Source organism: Anopheles ziemanni, chromosome X, assembly GCF_943734765.1.
Source record: "Anopheles ziemanni chromosome X, idAnoZiCoDA_A2_x.2, whole genome shotgun sequence".
Lineage (NCBI taxonomy): Eukaryota > Metazoa > Arthropoda > Insecta > Diptera > Culicidae > Anopheles > Anopheles ziemanni.
This window is the reverse complement of record NC_080707.1, coordinates 11,986,010-12,004,021: the sequence shown is the minus strand read 5'-3', so window position 1 is coordinate 12,004,021 and position 18,012 is coordinate 11,986,010. Positions and strand designations below refer to the sequence as shown.

Genomic DNA, 18,012 nt, shown 5'->3' with positions numbered 1-18,012 from the left:
AGCCTCCGAAGGAACGACGGCGTTAAGAGGATAGTGGCGACGGAGAGGTTGTGGCTTGATGAGCGAGAGCGAGAGGGGGAGAGAGCGCAAAAAAAAACAACAAACCAGTTTTTCGTCGTCGTCGTCGTCGTCGTCGCAGACGGCACAGAAAAACCATTTTCAGCCACCTCGACGCTCACGGTTGGCGATAGTGTGCCGAATTTATTAATTTACTTATGCACTCGCGGCCCCACTCGGCTTCAATGTTGTGCAGCCTTTTAATGCTGGCTGTCCTACGCCACGATTGCGTGGCCACCTTTGGAGCGTTGGCCAACACTTTCGCTTCTATTAACCTTTTGCCTGCTGCAGCAGGTTCGCTGTGTTCTCTATTGGTCTTAATGTTTTCTCGTTTGCTTCAAAGCATCCCGGGAAAGATCAGAGTTTGCTTTCCATTGCACTGCTTTTTATCGGAAGCTATTTCTATTTATTCCTTGTGAATAATAATTTCGTGAAATAATATGTATATCCTTTCCTTTCCTTTTGCACTACTTTTTCACCTTGTTTATAGGCATCCTTTGAATGATCTTTGTTTGTTTCCTTTAGCACTACTTTTTATCGTTTAAATTGCATGTTTATTTGTTGTCTATAAGCGAAGATGTAAAAGGATATGTGCGTGTTTCTTATTACAAGGCTATTTTTCGTTGGTTAAATGTCCTCCCGAAACTCCCGAAAAAATCTTTGTTTACTTACCTAACCACCTACTTCAACTCGTCTGGAGTTTATGTTTACATGTTGTTTATAAGCATTTTGCAAAAGTTGGTTGGTGGTTGTTGCCTTTTGCATTCTTTTTTCCGCTATTTGTAAGGATGTTTGCACCTCGTTATTCTGTGTTGATTTTTCGGCCTTCTCTATGTTTGTTTCCTTTGGCACTTTTGTTCTTCTCGTTTAGATTATATACTTATTTGTTCTCTCGTTTAGATTATATATTTATTTGTTCTTCACGAGATTTTTAGTGAAAAACTGTGTTTGGGTTTGTTTTGGACTGCTTTTTCTCGCTGTTGATGACCGTCTCGCGGTAACGGTGTGTGTTTGTTTCTTTCCGCACTACTTTTGCATCAATCAAATCAAACCCGTAGGGGTTCGTAGGGTCAGAGCCAGCTGGTTCAGCAGCCGTCGCGCGATCGTCGTCAAGGGGGCTTGTGTCTTGCGCTGGGAATCGTTCGGTGTAGCGCAATGTAAAGCGCCCCCATACTGCACAACATACACACCTGGTGGACCCTTGGGTAGAAATCCGTCAGTGATCGGCATCGCACTTTGGGCACTCGGGAGGCATTCCGTGGCGATCGGCCACTTTTGGTCCCACGTGTCGCTTAGTGTGTGTGTGTGTATGCTGTTTGTTGCTGTGCGCGACGTTGAAATTCTAGTACCGAGATCGGGTCGTGTCCCGCAGTCGCCAGTCGAGTGTGTGAGAAATCCTTTCACTTCCTCATTTTCCACAGCCGCGAGAGTGTGTGCGAGTTCGCGTTCGCGTTTGCATGGTAGTGTAAATACACACATTCAAACAGTGCAGCAAAAAAACCCAAAGTATCAATTATACAACCCTCAAGCCGGAGGAGGGGAGGGCAGTAGCAGTAGCAGCATCAGTGCAGTGGAGCAAAATCGAAAACGAGTTATCACACGGCCGCCATTGCTCGGCTCGGGCTCACGTCACACACGTCACACACGCACGTCACTGGCGCGAGCGGAGACGCCGCTCGGTCATGAGGCAATGGGTGCGTACGGTGGCCACGCACGACGCTGGCCGAAACCGGGATCATGCCGCCCTGCAAGCAACCGGACAGCAGCAGCCCAGCAAGCAACCGGCAACGCGACAGCGGCGACCTCACCGAGGCGCCACCTTGCTGCTGCTGGCCGCCGCCATCACGATCAACCTCACCTGCACCGGCGTTAGCAGTCAAGGTGAGTAGAAGGCTCGGAGAAGGCACGAAGATGAGATTGCACCCACTACTCGTGAAAAGGTTCCCTTTCGCCGCCAGCCCCGAGCGGAAGGTGTCCGGTTTCGAGGTTAGAAGCTTGGGTTTCGACCCCAAAAACAAACCAATCCCTCCACCACAAGCTCTGTTACATTCCTTTCGACAGAGCGTCTGAAGCCGTACAGATTAACCGAGTCAACACAGCTCTCCCTGATGTCTGATGCCAGACCTCTACTCATCAGGCTTGCAACGAGATATGTTCGATGCAAACCCTAGAAGCGTACATCCCCCCGCTCGGTCACTCAAACCAATAGGTCACTCAAACTCCCATAACGGGAACACTGACTTTGCGAAGCAGAAAAGTGTTCCAAACGATAACTTCATGACGTTCACCGTTCTCCGAAAGCAGTTCAGAAACTTCCATTTTAGCAAAATTTCGTGACTGTTCAAAACTATACTCTTACTTCATTGAGGTGTGTTGTGCCTTATGAATCTTTAGGCGGGATACTTTCATGTGGATCTTTCCCCTAAGATTAATTCAGATTGATTCACGAATCTTTTAAGTATTCGAATCTTTAAACATTGATGAATTATTTCGAAACCTTTATGAATCCTTCATAATATGCTCTTGAATCTTTCACGCCTCTTTATGATTCTTTGATTCGTGTGGATTAGGCGACTAAAAAAACTCTTTCCTAGTCTTTTCCCAGTTTTTGGACGTTACTTTTCTGTTCTTTTCGCTTAAATGAACCTTTGGGATTCATCTCACGTTAAAAGATTCATGATCCTTGAAAACGAAGCAAATAGTCACTTAATTCCATGAATCTGAATCGACATTACGCAATTGTATGAGGTAGGAATGCTATAACATAAATAATACAGAGACGAAGGTTGGTTTTTCTCTTATGGATTTTGTAAGTCTGATCTTTTTTTCACAAGTGACAGTGGCAGCTCGAACTTTACCTCTGTATGATCTCTGAACTTGATGTTATCTTGTCAGATTATGGTGAAATAAACATCTTATTTCGGTTTTTGTTTTCTTTTAGCATTACCGAAATGTAGTTTTAATAATACTGGTTAGGTTTTTTGGTTACGGCTTTTGAAAGCTTGAGATTTTTTTTGTTTAAGGGTAACAAACATGTGTCAACTGACAGTTGTATCTTGAACTTTACATCTGTATGATCTCTGAACTTGATGTTATCTAATGGGATTCTGAACATAAAGTTATTTTACGGGATGACGATAAAATTTACAAGGTGTTCAATATATTCTCATACACATTTTTCATCGAGACGTAGGCGTCATGCTATCGTTCTACGTTTTTTTTAAATGTTCTAAATGTGTGTGATGTGTTTACACAAAACATTTTTTGGCTATTGTCATTTATTTTTCATATTTAATAAAATATGGATTCGTCCAACGACGCTTATACTAGTTACTATTAAAATAAAGTAGATTCCCAATTAGGCGTTGATGCCAAGTTTCGCATTTCTAGCTACTTTCACAGTTTTATATTGCTATACTGTGCTATACTATGTGTATAACTGTGTATTTTACTTTTAAATAATTGTGAAAAGGAACTTTTACTTGTCATATGATCCAAACATCTCCTTTTCTACGGTTTATCCTAGTTTATCGTCGAATTCCGTGCCGTTGTCAGAGGTGTCGGTGTTCGCAGACGGGTGACAACCAAGACGGCACCGTTTTCACCGAGCAGATGATTCCTTTCCAGTGACCTAAAAATGAGAGCACGGTATCATAGACCGAACACACTCCGGTGATCGCCACGATGAAGCGATAATTGGCAAGTCACAACGCTCGGGCAAATCGCTCCAAAATCTGGAGGTACTCTTCTCGATCTCATGCAGCAGCATGCAGACCCCAACGCAACCTAAAGTAGTCCAGTGACTACCCGATTGTGGGGAAATGTGCTAAGATTAGCTAAGGGGAAAGCGAGCCGTCTTTCTCCCGGCCGGCGACATTGTTTTTTTTTTGTTTAAGCTGGTACTTCTCGCTATATGCACGTCGCACTAAGTACAAAGTCACGGCAGTCCCGCATGCCGCTCGGGGGCCAAGATCCACGTCGCCGGAAGAAGGAGGGCTTTTTCCAACCCCCGAAAGGGTCACGAGTAATGCCAGGGCCCGGTTGGTATGCACGTGCGGTCGGTAATTTTTTGACCGACGACGGTGGATACTGTCCTCATTCCGAGGGCTGGATAGGGCGACCGCTGGGAACGATGGGGCATTTCCTCCTCCTCCCCCCCGGGCCTCCCCGTTTCCGGCAGACAATGGCCGGCTGGGAAATCACACGCAGATAAATCGTCACCTTCCTCGTCAGCCGGCGTGGGAAAACTGGCGATGGAATGGGGAAATTGCCGTCCAGAGGTCAAGTCTGGAAGGGAGCCGGGCGGTCATCCCAACCCGGGAGGGAATTGAACCAAATTCCGGCATTTTTATTTCGACCTGCGTATAGCAAAATAAGACAGATTACAGTTACTTTGATGGTTACATTCAATATTACATTCTGATGAATTTTAAAACGGACGCTAAAAATAAGGCTACACGACCTCTACATTGACAAGCGACGTCCCGCTACGGAGCGCGACAAAAGTAGCTCAGTTTCTTCAGAACAATCGCGCCAGAAGTAGCGCGACAAAGGTAGGAGAACATGGGGAAATGTGTATTACATTGGGGGAAAAATGTTGTTGAATTGAAATAAATAGTAATGAAATTAGTTTTTAATTACATAGTTTATGCATCTCAAGCGAGTGCTTCTACGTTTGAAATTCACTGAGAAAACAGGCTAAACTAACCCTCGGTGGTATATAAATATTTCCCTGTCATCTCATTCTTGTTGAAGTGCAGTTTGTTTACGTTTCGACAACAGGAAGCAGATTGGTAAAAAAAGATCGATTAGAATGGAGTTTTATAACTGAATCACCTTTGTGAAGAGTAGAACATGTAGTAAAACGAAAAATCTAACGTTTCCTGATGAGTATTGGTCGTTTTGTTAGCGTTTGTGTTTTGGTTTGCTTACGTTTTGTCTAGCTGTCTGTTTGTTTACGTTTCGAATATGACATTGGCGCAGAGCTCATGGAAGAGGCAATTGAGCTAAAGCGAGGTGACAGTTTCGCTGACGCGATGTCGCTTGTCAATGTGGAGTAAGGACAGGACCCTGTCACCCACACTCGGGTGACGCTCTTATTCCGAGTTCAAAATAACGCCCTCCAAGTCGGAAAATCTCTTCTATTTTAGGGACGATTTTCATGAATAGGTTGTCTATAAGGTTTGCCTGTTTCCCACACCAGTAGGTACAAGACTCGACTCGCTTCCAGCTTACCTTAATGGTCGTCGACCGGCCAAGCGTTCCCGCAAAAGCTTCGGCACGCTTCGCTGCTTTTCGGGCGTTCTTGTTGGTGGTATGAATTTATTTGTTTCTTCCTCCGTTTTTCTTCTTTTTTGCTCTGTTGTTACCATCTTTTTGATGGGCGTTCTTTCGCTGGCGGATAAAGAGAAGCGGGACAGGATTATTTAGCACATCACGGACAGTCCGGTTGTGTGTGTGGGGAAAGTCGAGAAGACGCCCTAAGAAAATTTGGTTTCTTTCGTTGTCGTCTGTCGTCCAGCGTTTCCCACCACCGGACCGTTGTGGTTAAGTGCAACATTACATACCAACTTCTCGGAATTTCAAATGGAGGGCAACGATCTGTTAACGACACCGTTTTGCGTCCAGTGATCTCGTTTTATACCCTTCCGGTCGTCGGAAGTCACATCTCGCGCCAGCGTTGCTGTTTTATAAATCAGCTTCCCTCACAGTTGTACTCATTAACTGCACACAGTTTGGGTTAGCTTAATTGCGCGGACGGTCATTGTTTCGTACCTTAATCCCCGAACTTTTTTGGGAACGCCATCAACTAAGCGAACGTTCGTTCTCAGACCGCGTCGTGTGTAACGGATTTTATATTTTGTGTCTTTGCACTCACCGGGTAACTTCCTCTCCGGGCAATTACCTGGGCTGAAAGTGCTTGCGACCCTTCTGAAGAAGAAAGCGCATGGGGTGTTTTATTAGTGGCCGAGGGACAAAAAACAATACTTTTACGCCCTAGTACTATCACTATCTGTTCATTAGTTCGTCTCACACTGTTATTAGAGAAGAATGTGAAACTTGATAACAATCGTGTCTATTGTTAGGTTTCACCTTATCACAGTCCTAAAAGATTATTCAACACTCCATCGAAATTGGAATGGCTCATTCTTTACACCCAATGGCTCTCCAGATGTGAATTTCATTCAAAATCATTGTACTACACAAAGTTTTACTTAACAAAACCCAGAATAGCACTCCAACTTGAAAAGAAAAAGGTACCTAAGAAGAATTTTTATTTTTCTTATTTGTCAGGTTATACTTTCTCCTCCAAAATTCACGATTGATTTCATTAGTACTCATGAAATTTCGATATTCTTATTCTGTGTCAATAGTGGATGAATCAATTAGCCTACTTTCTCCTAACTTTAACTGTTTTAGATAATTTTAAATTCTCTTTATTGACGGAATATGAATACTCTGCGGAGGCAATTGTTAATAATATTTTTAACAACAATACATCTAGCAATTTTATGTACTGTAACTTTTCCAATATTGGTTCTTTTCAGTTCATCAACGCAATTTTTTACAATTTTAGTTACTTTAAAAATTCATCATTTGAGTTTTTCCCTTTCTAACCTAATTAATCCAAACGTTAATTGTCGTCTCTTAACTCTAAATCTTATAATTTTATTGTGCAAACCATTCATTTTACAATTAATCTTTTCAAACGAATCTATTCTCGTTAATAGAGGAACTTTTGCGTAAAACGCACTAAGCTACCATCAACTTACAGCCAAATAAGTAAGGAAATAAACAAATTGAAGTATTATATAAGCTTTATAAACATTTGAGAAGTGAAATATTTACGTAGCCTCAACTTATAGCCTTAAAGGACTAGATTTAAAGCTACTAGGGATCTCTTGAACCATTAATCCACCTCTGTCTGTCTTGTAGAGAAAGGAATAATAACTCATAACGATTGGAATCATCTAGCACTTTAAAAGAGATAATTCATAAGCTTTTCCTCTCTAGCTTACTTATCTCTGTATTGATTTATAAGTGTCATTTGATTGGTCTTCAATACTTGATCTATCTTTCCGATCGGCACGAGATATAGAGTTGATGTTGGGAGTTCACCTCGGCATGCTTCGACTGACTGATGAAGCAATCTATTCGTGCTCAATGCAATGGTAGAGCGTTCCATAGCCTCGAAGCCCGTGTATCGCCATTTGCTGACGTGCGGCAGAATTTTCGCGAGCCGGAGCGGACTCAGTGAAACATTCAATTTATATATCGGCCTCCGGCTGCCCCACCCAACGGTGCGGTATGGCGTGTGTGCAGCCCATCGTGCAAAGTTGATGAATAAAGTGGTGCCCGTCTCCACCGCAGACCACACACACACACACAAGTACCGACCGACCTGGGGGCTTATTAGATGAGTGCGGGAGCTGGAACCAAACTCGATCGAACGACTGTCGTCGACTCCCCGGTCCAGACACATATATCTGGAGCTAGCCATGCGGATATAGGCCACGAACCAATCGTACCGTGGGTTACTTTCAGCTCGGAAGCCCGAGTCAACCTTGATCGCAAAGCACTGTGCACGACGGCAGCGGCAGAGGGTCGTGAGCAGGGGCGTGAGCTCTCTTGGATGCTCTTGGCTACCAGGTTGTGGTTTTTAGAATGTATCTTTACCCTTCCTTCGTGCGTTTGCTGTACTTCCTCATGTCGAATACTCCGTTATTAATGATTTGTAGATGTTAAGATCGAATAATCTGCTTGGTTATTGTTTCCTGTTGATATTTCTCGAGGCAGAACTCTTAGAGTCCGGCTTTGGCTGGCGCTAGATTTGAACTGTGCAAGTTATTTGTAGGTAGCAGCTGACAGAAACGACACCACTTTGTAGGTTTGAGGCGTGTATGTAGAACAGTCCGATCCAGTGTTGGCTGAGGTGGCTGGCGCCTATCCTCCAGCGAGAGAGTCTTAATAACCGACCACCGTTTCAAGTACGACCGCTTCTTAGGGCTCCTTTCATTCAGCGTTGTTTGGTTTTTTTTTCCTTCTCCTGCCGATAACAGCAGGTGTGTGTGCACGCACTGAACCCACACTAACTACGGCTCTGACCCGCCACCTGATTTCCTTGGCAAAAAGTGGAGCGACGAAGCTGGAGGGTCAACCCAGCCGAAGAGACCTCCCCGTCCCCGCGCGGGTACTCGACGTCGGGTGAACGTTGTGTTGGGCGTCCTCGGAGGTCCTGGCAAACCGCACCTTATACGGTGCGAACACCCATGCCTCGGAGATTGAAGAATGATACCGTTCTTCGTGTGAGTCGATTCTCGAGCTGATCTCGAACGAATATCGAATCGCGAATTGGCGAAATGTCGTGGCAGCCACAAATACCGCTCGGTCAAACTTGTTTCCCGCTCGAGTGTTCGATGTGATTTGGTGTGGACCAACCCACGCCGAATACCCTTTCCTGCTTACCAAGGGGAATCGGTTCCAATGGATCAAGAAATAACGAATGAGGTGTCGCACACCTTTGGACCGAAACCAAACCAAACCAAAAGTGCAGCAAAACATTCAGTAGACCACGTTCCAAACCACGTCTTGCAAACAAAGTGAGGGAACGTGACATCGCTGTAGCGTTAGTTTTCGGTGCAGGTTGTGGACAGAGGGTCAAAAAACGACGTGGATCTATCGCTGCGTGGGATGATGAATGAAAGGAAACACACCAAGCGGTGTGCTGCGGCTCAGTTCGGGGGTCGTCAAACTGCGCTTCTTGTGCGTTGAGAAACTCGGACCGATCAATTAGCAGCCCTTGACAGCCTAGTACTTCCTCCCTCTCTCTCGCTCTCGTTCGGAAGAGACGAAATGTAATCTTACCAGCGCTTTAGACTACACGACAAAAGTCTGCAAAGTCTGTTCGGCAACAAACGGCTATAAGGCGAACTAGAACCGGGGCTCTTGTCCACTTCTTGGAGCACGCACCAAAATACATGTTTAATATTTTTTCCTGCTAGCTTTTTTACTAGCGCTCTCTGTCACTCCCATCTGCAAGTGTTGTTGTTTCCCTGTTCCAACACCCTGTTTTTTCGACCGTTTCACATTGGAAACGCCGCGAAGGTTACAAAACACAGCCTGGGGTGTTTATGGCGCGCGAGTGAGAGCAAAACAGAACCGTGTAACAAAACAACCACTCGCTTACATACACAAACGCGAACTCCCACAGCTCCACGGCCTGAAAACCTGTTCCACCTGGCACTGGGCAAAACATGTACCATACCTCTTGCAGAAGTCGGTGGACGACTCGGAGTCGGTTTACAGATCGGTGCCGTTCGGACAGACTGTTTCTATCTGAGCCTAGAGCCTACGGTGGAGCGAATTCCCACGGGCTTTAGCTGACCACCACAATGGCAGGCGGCTTAGCTTGCGTGTTTGTGTGTACGCCAGGACACAATAGACGAAGATGACTAGGCAAGAGGCAACTCGGAACAATCACCCGTGCTCCGTGCGGATCCTTCGTTACGCCGTGTGGTGGCAAAGTAGAAAATATATATATTTTTGACACGGTTGGTCATCCTACAGCTACGCTTAAGACAGTGTTTTTCTCTACCATCGTTCACCCAGCGTATGGATATGGAGCCCCAAAGCAGCCGTTCGAATAAAACTAAAAACCCACCGATCTGTGAAACAAAATGGCCTTCCATCGGAGTATCGGATCCTGCGCCAACGTCAAACGGTGAGCGCACCGAAGTAAATGAACTAGAGCACCGGACGTGCAAATGTTGGAGCCTTTTCCAGTCCATCGCCAGAGCACATCGGGTGTATGTGAATTCTTTAATGGAAACACTCGTTTTTTTTTCCTTTTTATTTGCGTGCTCGGTTCTGCCTGGTTCCTTTCACTATGCGTTACGGTCTAGTAGAGCGCGCAGCCGCTGACTCAGTAGCTGCGCCAAATTCTTACGGATAAGGTTGGTTTATTTTATGCTGTCCGAGTTGCTTGAAAGCTAATTTGCAATTAACTTCTTCGGAAACGACCAGCTAAAAACGAATGTCTTTCAAGAATGCAAATGAACGTTCGTCGCTTAAAAATACTCTAGCCGGCATTGAAATCTTTTGTTTCGTTTCATTTTTCGATAATACTCAAAGTTTCGGAAGAACAGTTACCCACAAAAAGAGTATTTAAAAATTGTCTGGTTCGTCGCTTGAATTTAGTTGAAAGGGCGTTGAAGTCTTTCGTTTCGTCGAGAATAGCAGACTCCATAAATTATTCGACAATTTTGAAGTTGTCCAGAGAGTGTTCGTCGCTTGAACATTTCAGAATGGGTGTTGAAGTCTTTCGTTAACGGTCGGGCATAAACATCTTTCGATATTTACGTAAAATTGAAAAACACGTACATACAAACTCTGAGTAAAATTGCATTTGAAACAGGCAAGTGAGTGTTCGTCGCTTGAACTTATTCTCACTGGCGTTGAAGTCTTTCGTTAAGACGGACATGAAATGCACTAAAACAAAAGCGAAATTATTTAAAAAAAAAAACAAAAACATGTTCCGATAAGCCGTTACCTAACAAAAGTGTTTAAAGTAGTCAAGTTCGTCGCTTGAGCTTCATCAAAAGGGTGTTGAAGTCATTCGTTCAGTCAGGCATATGAGACACTTTACATCTTTCTATTAGTTTCGTCGCTTAAACTTACATGAACGGACGTCCAATCGCTTAGTCGAGACGAACATACTTAAACATCTTTTAAAATTTGTATAAAATATTCAATAGACGAAATTTAAAGCAAAAAACATCTTGTTCTGTGTAAAAAAAAGAGTTTAAAACGGTCAGATAAGTGCTCGTTGGGTACTAAAACATTTTCGATAAAATACAAGCGAAATTCATGTATAAAAGTTTCGGTAAACAGTTTGCTAACGGACGTGCTTGAAGTAGTGAAGTTCGTCGCTTGAATTTAGTTGAAAGGGCGTTGAAGTCTTCCGTTCAGCTCAGGGTATATCAGACTCTAAAAATCTTTCGATAATTTTGAACTTGTCTAGTGAGTGTTCGTTGCTTGAACATACTTGAGCGGGCATTGAAGTCTTTCGTATAAAAGGGCCTAGAACACCCAAAGTGTAAATTGATGCTAACTCGAAGCTGAAACTGAAAACTGGGAATGTCAAACAAATCAAGTATCCAGTATATATGTTTAAAATTCTCTTACCTTTAAAAGCTTTAATTTAAAAGTTGTAGTATTAATTAATTTATATTGCAAATTAATTTTATTTTATTAAGTCGTTAATCTACAAACATCAAACAAAAGTCAAGCTGTTGGACTTTTTACTCAGGAAGTCAATAAATGATTGATTCTAAATGAACCTCTTTAACACATGAAATTAATTCGACAACAAATTCCTCACACACACACACACACACACACCAACGTTTTTTACCGAGATGAGCATTCATGGTCCTCCGGTTCGTGCTGCCGCCAATAGTAGGCAATATGCATTCGAGTGGCATTTGAAAGTATCCCCTTCTCTTCCTCAAATCGCGGAGAACAAAATATAAACCTTGCATTTTTGGCCTCCCAAAAAAAAACACGAAAACGGTTCGCCTAGCGGAACACACTGCTTAAAAATAAAAACATTCATTTGTTTTCCGCTAGTAATTTCAGCTCCACGCCAGCGGAACATCGGTTAGATCATGTTGCACAATTTGCAACGTATTGTAAAATGGCGCCCATGCCGGGTAAGCCCTCTCCCCCGCTCGGTTCGAAGTCCTTCACCTCCCTCCCGATTTGGGGACCCGACCAAAACCCCTGCATTATCCCAGAAAAACTACCCCGACCGGCACACACAGCTTTCACTTTCGCATGTATATCGGATTTAACCGAAGCGGGGCGCCCCATTCAAAATGGCCGAAGTTTGAGATTTTTTTTTAACCGCCAGTCCCCTCCCTTCCTTGGAGGATATCTGATGTTGCTGTTTGAATTTTTTGTCACCCCTTCTTTGAGCTCGTTTTTTTTTGTTATTAAATTATGAAACATGTGTGATGTTTAATTTAAACTTCATTCAATTTCCCCGCTCCCAACCAAGGTGGTGGGGTAGGAAAACTCTCGGCATCGATCAACGTTTATCTGTGAAGGAAATCTTCCGTGTTCGCCTGCTGCGAGGTCCCAGGGTGTGTGTGTGTGTGTGTGTGTTCCTTTTCTTTTCCTTCGATCATCATCAGTTTTCTCATGCCCTCACACGCTACTCAACGAACCATTATTCATCGTTGCATCGAAAAAAAAGGCAAGAAACAAAACAAAAAAAAACACCTTACGGGACGGGATGCGGCCGGGTGAAAAAAAGGCCCCGAAAGCGGCACACATGCATTAGCGGCCGATGGAAAATCATAATTGCTGCCCGTCTCACACATCGCTCGCCGACAATGTATCCCACCGGATCGTTTTGCGATGCGCGAACCCCTGCATAATAGATAAGTGATGCTTCGTTTCGGGAATTCGGCGAGCGGCGGCAGGGCGGGTGCGAAAATTGTGCGAAAGGTATATGTGAATATGGGAGCCGACACAATGTGTTGGCAGCACACGGCCGCTTCCTGGCTGCACATGATGGGCTGCATTCTCCCAGCAAACGCTACCTGGCTTAAGGCTTCCTGTCCTGCTACCAACGTTCGTCGCTTACGCGGCCAGAGTGTGCCATCTGTTTTTTGGCCCGGCGCAAGTGAAAGCACAAGTGACGAACCCGCAAGCCAAATTAGTTTCCCATTGTGGAAAGCGTTTGTGGTATGTGGTATGTATTGTTTTCTAACCCATCCACACGTCCCATCAGCGATTCCCGCATTTGGGGGTGAGAAGTGCAAGTGAAACATGCCCAAAAAGCGGGTTCGTCACTTGACTTTTACATTCGCTTAAGTCTTTCGTTCGAAAGTACTCTCTAATATCTCTTTTCGACGGTGGTAATCAGTGGCAGTACGTGACTGGCGGCAATTTATGTTCCACCAACGCAGATAGCATGATTTATGGTTGGGTAAAAAATATTACACACCACCTTGAAAAGTTTCGCTGATTTAAAAAAAAAATAAAAAAAAAAGATAAAAGATTGTCACCTTTATTATATAAAATAAATAAACGAGTGAAACAGTACAATTGTGAATGATTTTGGACCCCAAATTAAAATGAATTCTACTTTTTTGATTATATATTTATATCACTATTATATTAGGTCTGCAACTAAATTCTCGCTGTTTGTCAAAAAATATCACTTGTAATGACAGTTGGTCGATTTTGACGTATCTCAATTGTGATAATTTTATCTTAGACATATAGTAAACAAACTGTATCGTCAGATTGGTGATTTCATTGTTGCATTATATAACTATATTATCTGGAAAATGTCGAATTCTGAGCCGAATTATCACCATTTGCGGGAAATGCTACTTTTCTTGTTCAATTCGAAGAAATCAGCTGTTCCAGTGTTTCGGGAGCTTCAACAAGTTTACGGTGACGATGCTCTTAGTAAAAGTACGTGCCGTGGTTGGTATGGGCGCTTTAAAAACGATCTCAATACGCGAAGATGCACGACAAAGTCATTCTCCTGAACGACAACGCTCGGCCTCACGTTGCTAGATCAGTGAAAATTTCTCTGGAAACGCTGAAAAGTGATGTTCTACCCCACATGCTGTATTCACCAGACCTTGCCCCATCAGATTTTCACCGGTTCCGGACCATGGCACAGGATCTGAGTGAATATGAATTCAGATCACGCGAAAAAACTTCAAAAATTACTCGATACGCGGATAGTGCCCAAGGGGCAACAGTTATTTTGGGACGGCAATCAAGCTCTGCTCAAAAGATGGGCAAAAGATGTGACAAGCGATGGCCAATACTTTGAATGAGTAATCTTTTACCATTATTAAAAAAAAAAACAATCATTTTCTTTAAAAAAAACAGCGAGAATTTAAATGCAGACCTAATAGAAACTGAAACTAATATTACATTTTAAAAATAATCATGTTTTCTAAAAGTTGTTTGTAGGCAGATTTTATAACAGAAAGGTAAATTGTTCTTTTTTCGAAACATTAAAATGATAGGACATCTTAAATTGAAACTGTAGCGAACAAATGCGGGTTCGTTGCTTGAATTTGGGTAATCTCTCGTTAAAATCTGTTGTTTTGGAAGTACCTTTACTGTCAATTTTTCTACCAAAAACGGATGTGTGTTTAAACCTAAGAATAATGTATCTTCAGCCGATAAACCATGCAAGAGCAAAGCGTTTTCTTGTCGATGTAAACCCCTTTTCGAAGACGACAACGCAGAAAATCGAAAGCGAAACCCCTATGGAAGGGGGCACTTTTACTCGCAGGGCAACCGCTTAGGTTTCGATTACGACCCCAAAAACGCTGGCCGTTTTCCCCTAGCCCCCTAGCTTTCGGTTGGGCAACCGCGGCTGATGTAGTAATGTCGGTTCGGTAAGTTAATTTTACATGATTTACTCACCGCACTTGATATCGATCAGCCGACTCATCGGCCGGCCGCCATCGTTGAAGTCATCCGAAAAACGGTGCACTTGCACAACGGTCCGCGTACGCACACACGGGAGAAAGACGTATGGCGTCTGGTGGGGGTGGGGGGAGGAAAGGGTGGAGAAAATTAGAAATGACCGTTGCGCCAATGCCGCGCTCGCACGGCGTGCTTTCGATCGATCGCATCAAAGTGATGAGTGGAATGCGCGCCCGAAGTTGGCAAAGTTGCAGCAGGCTTGAGAACAAGATCGTTATTGGCAAATTGTGCGATAATCGAATCGTAACGCGATGCTTTTAAGCGCGCCGAGCGGTGTCGGTGCTGCGGCATTATATGGTCATTGTGAGGGAAATTGGCGAGCCAGAACGTGCGGATGCGGCACCTCCATAGCTCGTCCACATTAGCATAGGTTACTGCGTTCTTTTGTTCTAAACAATGTTCGCCGTTGTTTTTCCTCTCATTAGGTAACCGTAGTTTATTAGGTAACCGCATGAATTATTTCATCGCTAAAACTATAAAATAAACGCACTCCTCAACTATCACAAATAAATTCCACTTCCATTACGAAGGATACAAAATCGAACAAGTAGGTGACAATACGAACAAAACCCATTACAGTGTTAACAATTTCTATAAAAAAACTCCCTTGATTTTCGTGCGTTTTAAATAACATTACCGACTTCATCTGGGAAGAAAATATTTTCAAACGGGAAGTGTTTTTATTATTATCTTTTTGAGTTTTACACTTTTGAATATCCCAAGTTTTGGAACAAACAAAAAAAGTTCTGTTTTAGATATTATCTTAAGTTAACAACAAATCAGTTTTACATACAATTTGGATAAATTATCTAACCAAGAGGCTAAAAGGGTCTAAGCCTCTAGAAACCTTTACTACTACTATCTAACTGTAGTAATTCCATTCAAAATAAGCAAATTGAGTCAATTATAAGAAAAACAATGCTGGAACTCCAGTATGACTAGAACAACACGGTAAACAACAGTTGTAATTTATACATTTTTGATTTTTCTTTTCTTTCATTTTTGTTTCCCTACCAAAGTGGCGTATCAAGTCTCGTTGTTTTGCTAGATCAACTACTTATTGTATAATTTTACAAATTTAAAATAAATAAAATAAATAAACACTATTTTAGAGGAGAAGTGTTCGGAAGAGATAAAAGCGTAAGGAGATATCAACAAACGATGTTTAAAAATACTCATCCTTGATACATTTCAGCCACCTTTCTGCCATGTTTGGTGCAAATAAATGTAGATTTAGGAAAATTAGCTCGTTAAACTAATAAATTTGAATACGCTTATCAAGAAATTTGTTAAATGTCATGTCAAATCTATTCTAATACCAATAGTGTCATGCCCAGAATTAAAAACTACAAATGATTTAACCTAGATCTTGCCAAAAAGAACAGAATAAACGAAGGTGAGGGATGCATGAACTGTGGCATTTTACCCAAAAACAATTTGAGATTCGAGATATAATCCGTCGTTTTTGTCGACCAAATGAAGCTATACTAAATACTTTTTGGGTAAAAGACATATAAATAGGGTAGCTGAAACATTTGTTAAAAAGACAAGCAAGAATAGGGCTTGGACGTTTCCCGTGACTTTAGATGAAGATGGGAACAATGGTCAAAGCGACAAGAATGATTAAAATACACAACAATATGACTAATCTGGGGAACGATCTAAGGTATCTAGGCTAATCGTTTGTTAAATCGAAGACATGGTCACATAAATCGTTATAAATATGGTTTTGCTATTTAAAAAACGTTCAACTCGGATGGTTTGAAAAGATATGACAAGGTCTGAGAGGGAAGGAATAATCATTTTCCACTTCAAATATATAGGTAGTCTTATAGTAACTGGACGCAGTGTATAGGATTTTGCGGTTGCAGGTGCAAACAACCGGCCTTCGCGATTTTGGGGATGCGCTCGGTGGCCTTTTACGCCAACTTCGAGCAAATTGGCTTTGGTCGCAATTTAGTTACACTTATCCGTGGCACCATCGCGTGCCCTTGACGAAGTTGAATGTCAAGCTTTGGGTGATTTGTTTGGTTTTTTTTTTGTTCAACACGAAAACGCTGAGATGGGTCCGATGGAGATTGATGTGAAGAGTTTGGGAAGAGCAAGCAATCGGTGTGGGATGATTGGAATGAGACAGCGTAGGAAGTAAGTCCGCAAGCACCAATTGTTTGTGTACTGACGGACGGGCTCTTACAGGTTCGGGCAAATAAAACCCACCGATGGCTCAGGTGAAGACGCACGGGAATGTCGCGGGCATGCGTTACCGTTACACCGGACCGCAAAGGGTACGTGTTATGGTCGGTGTTTGTTTGCTTCAGGATTTTCTCTTCACACATCTTGTCACCCAGCTCGGCGCAAAAGTAGAACAGGCTGGACTGGGTATGTCACCACCGTAATCACTGCCACCACCACCACCACCACCACCAATGATGATGTGCCCATGTAGGCCGCGACTTGTTCACAACTCAGAACTCTCGTCACTGGCGCACCCTCTTCGGCAAGGAGGTCAGCAAATTAGAAATTCGACGGACAGCGGGCAAGAACGAGCAGCCGCAGCAGAAGTAGAAGAAGTCGAAGGAGAAAGAAAAACCAACCGCAGTTTCATTGTTTGCCCAAGCGTTTGCTTTCCCTTCGGATGCCGCGGGAATACAGATGTGAAAATGGCCGTTCGATTGAGGGCGTGGAATGGTTGATCCGCTACCGCTAAGAATACTGCTGTCCGCACCGAAGATTGTTGATGATGTGATTTCAACAAACCTCCTCCCCTCCCCCCCATCGCCCCCTTACCGCCATTGCCGAGTGTCAACTTGTCTCCAGATGGCCCCAATTGTGGTATGCAGGCAAGGTAAATCACCAGGTTTGGAAGTGATCTTACTCTACATCAGCTTGCTGCACACTGGGATTGATGGGGGACAAAGAACAGATATCAGGGAATTGCGTTCAATGAACAAAACCCGTTTTGTAAACAGATTGCAATATAACTAAACTCATTTTTGATTTAATTTTAATCCTAGGGCAAATAGATATACACTTTGTCACTTAATTCGACTTTTACAAGTAAGGAGTTTTTGTTTTCTTGCCAACAGCCACAATCCCTTAGAATAGTATTGAGGATCATTTAAGAATGTGTATATTGTCAGTACACTAATTGTTTATATTGCTAATGACGCTAAATTAGTTTTTGTTAGGTGTTATAATTTAAGCAGGCCGTCAAAGTCAGACATCTGTAAAGAAGTATATCCTTAAGGTTTGTTATCTTATTCGGTAAAGTAAGTAAAGATACGCAAAAGTTCCCTTACAGGGTACTTTTCCTCTTCACTGTCATGCAAGAATTACAAGTGGATGTTCTTTATCAGTGTGATAAATAGGAAGCAAGTGAAGAAACAATGGTTAAATATTTTATAGTTTTATTTTCCACTCTTGTTTGAA

General features: G+C 42.9%; 1 protein-coding gene across 1 annotated transcript in view; it reads left to right on the top strand.

Moving 5' to 3' along the window:
* The first annotated feature begins 1,739 nt into the window (after nucleotides 1-1,739).
* LOC131291074 (sushi, von Willebrand factor type A, EGF and pentraxin domain-containing protein 1) overlaps nucleotides 1,740-18,012 on the top strand; it is a 29,560-nt gene continuing 13,287 nt past the window's right edge. Inside the window, exon 1 of the mRNA XM_058320263.1 lies at nucleotides 1,740-1,938. Within this exon, the coding sequence (XP_058176246.1) occupies nucleotides 1,740-1,938 (199 nt within the window). The remainder of the gene's footprint in view (nucleotides 1,939-18,012) is intronic.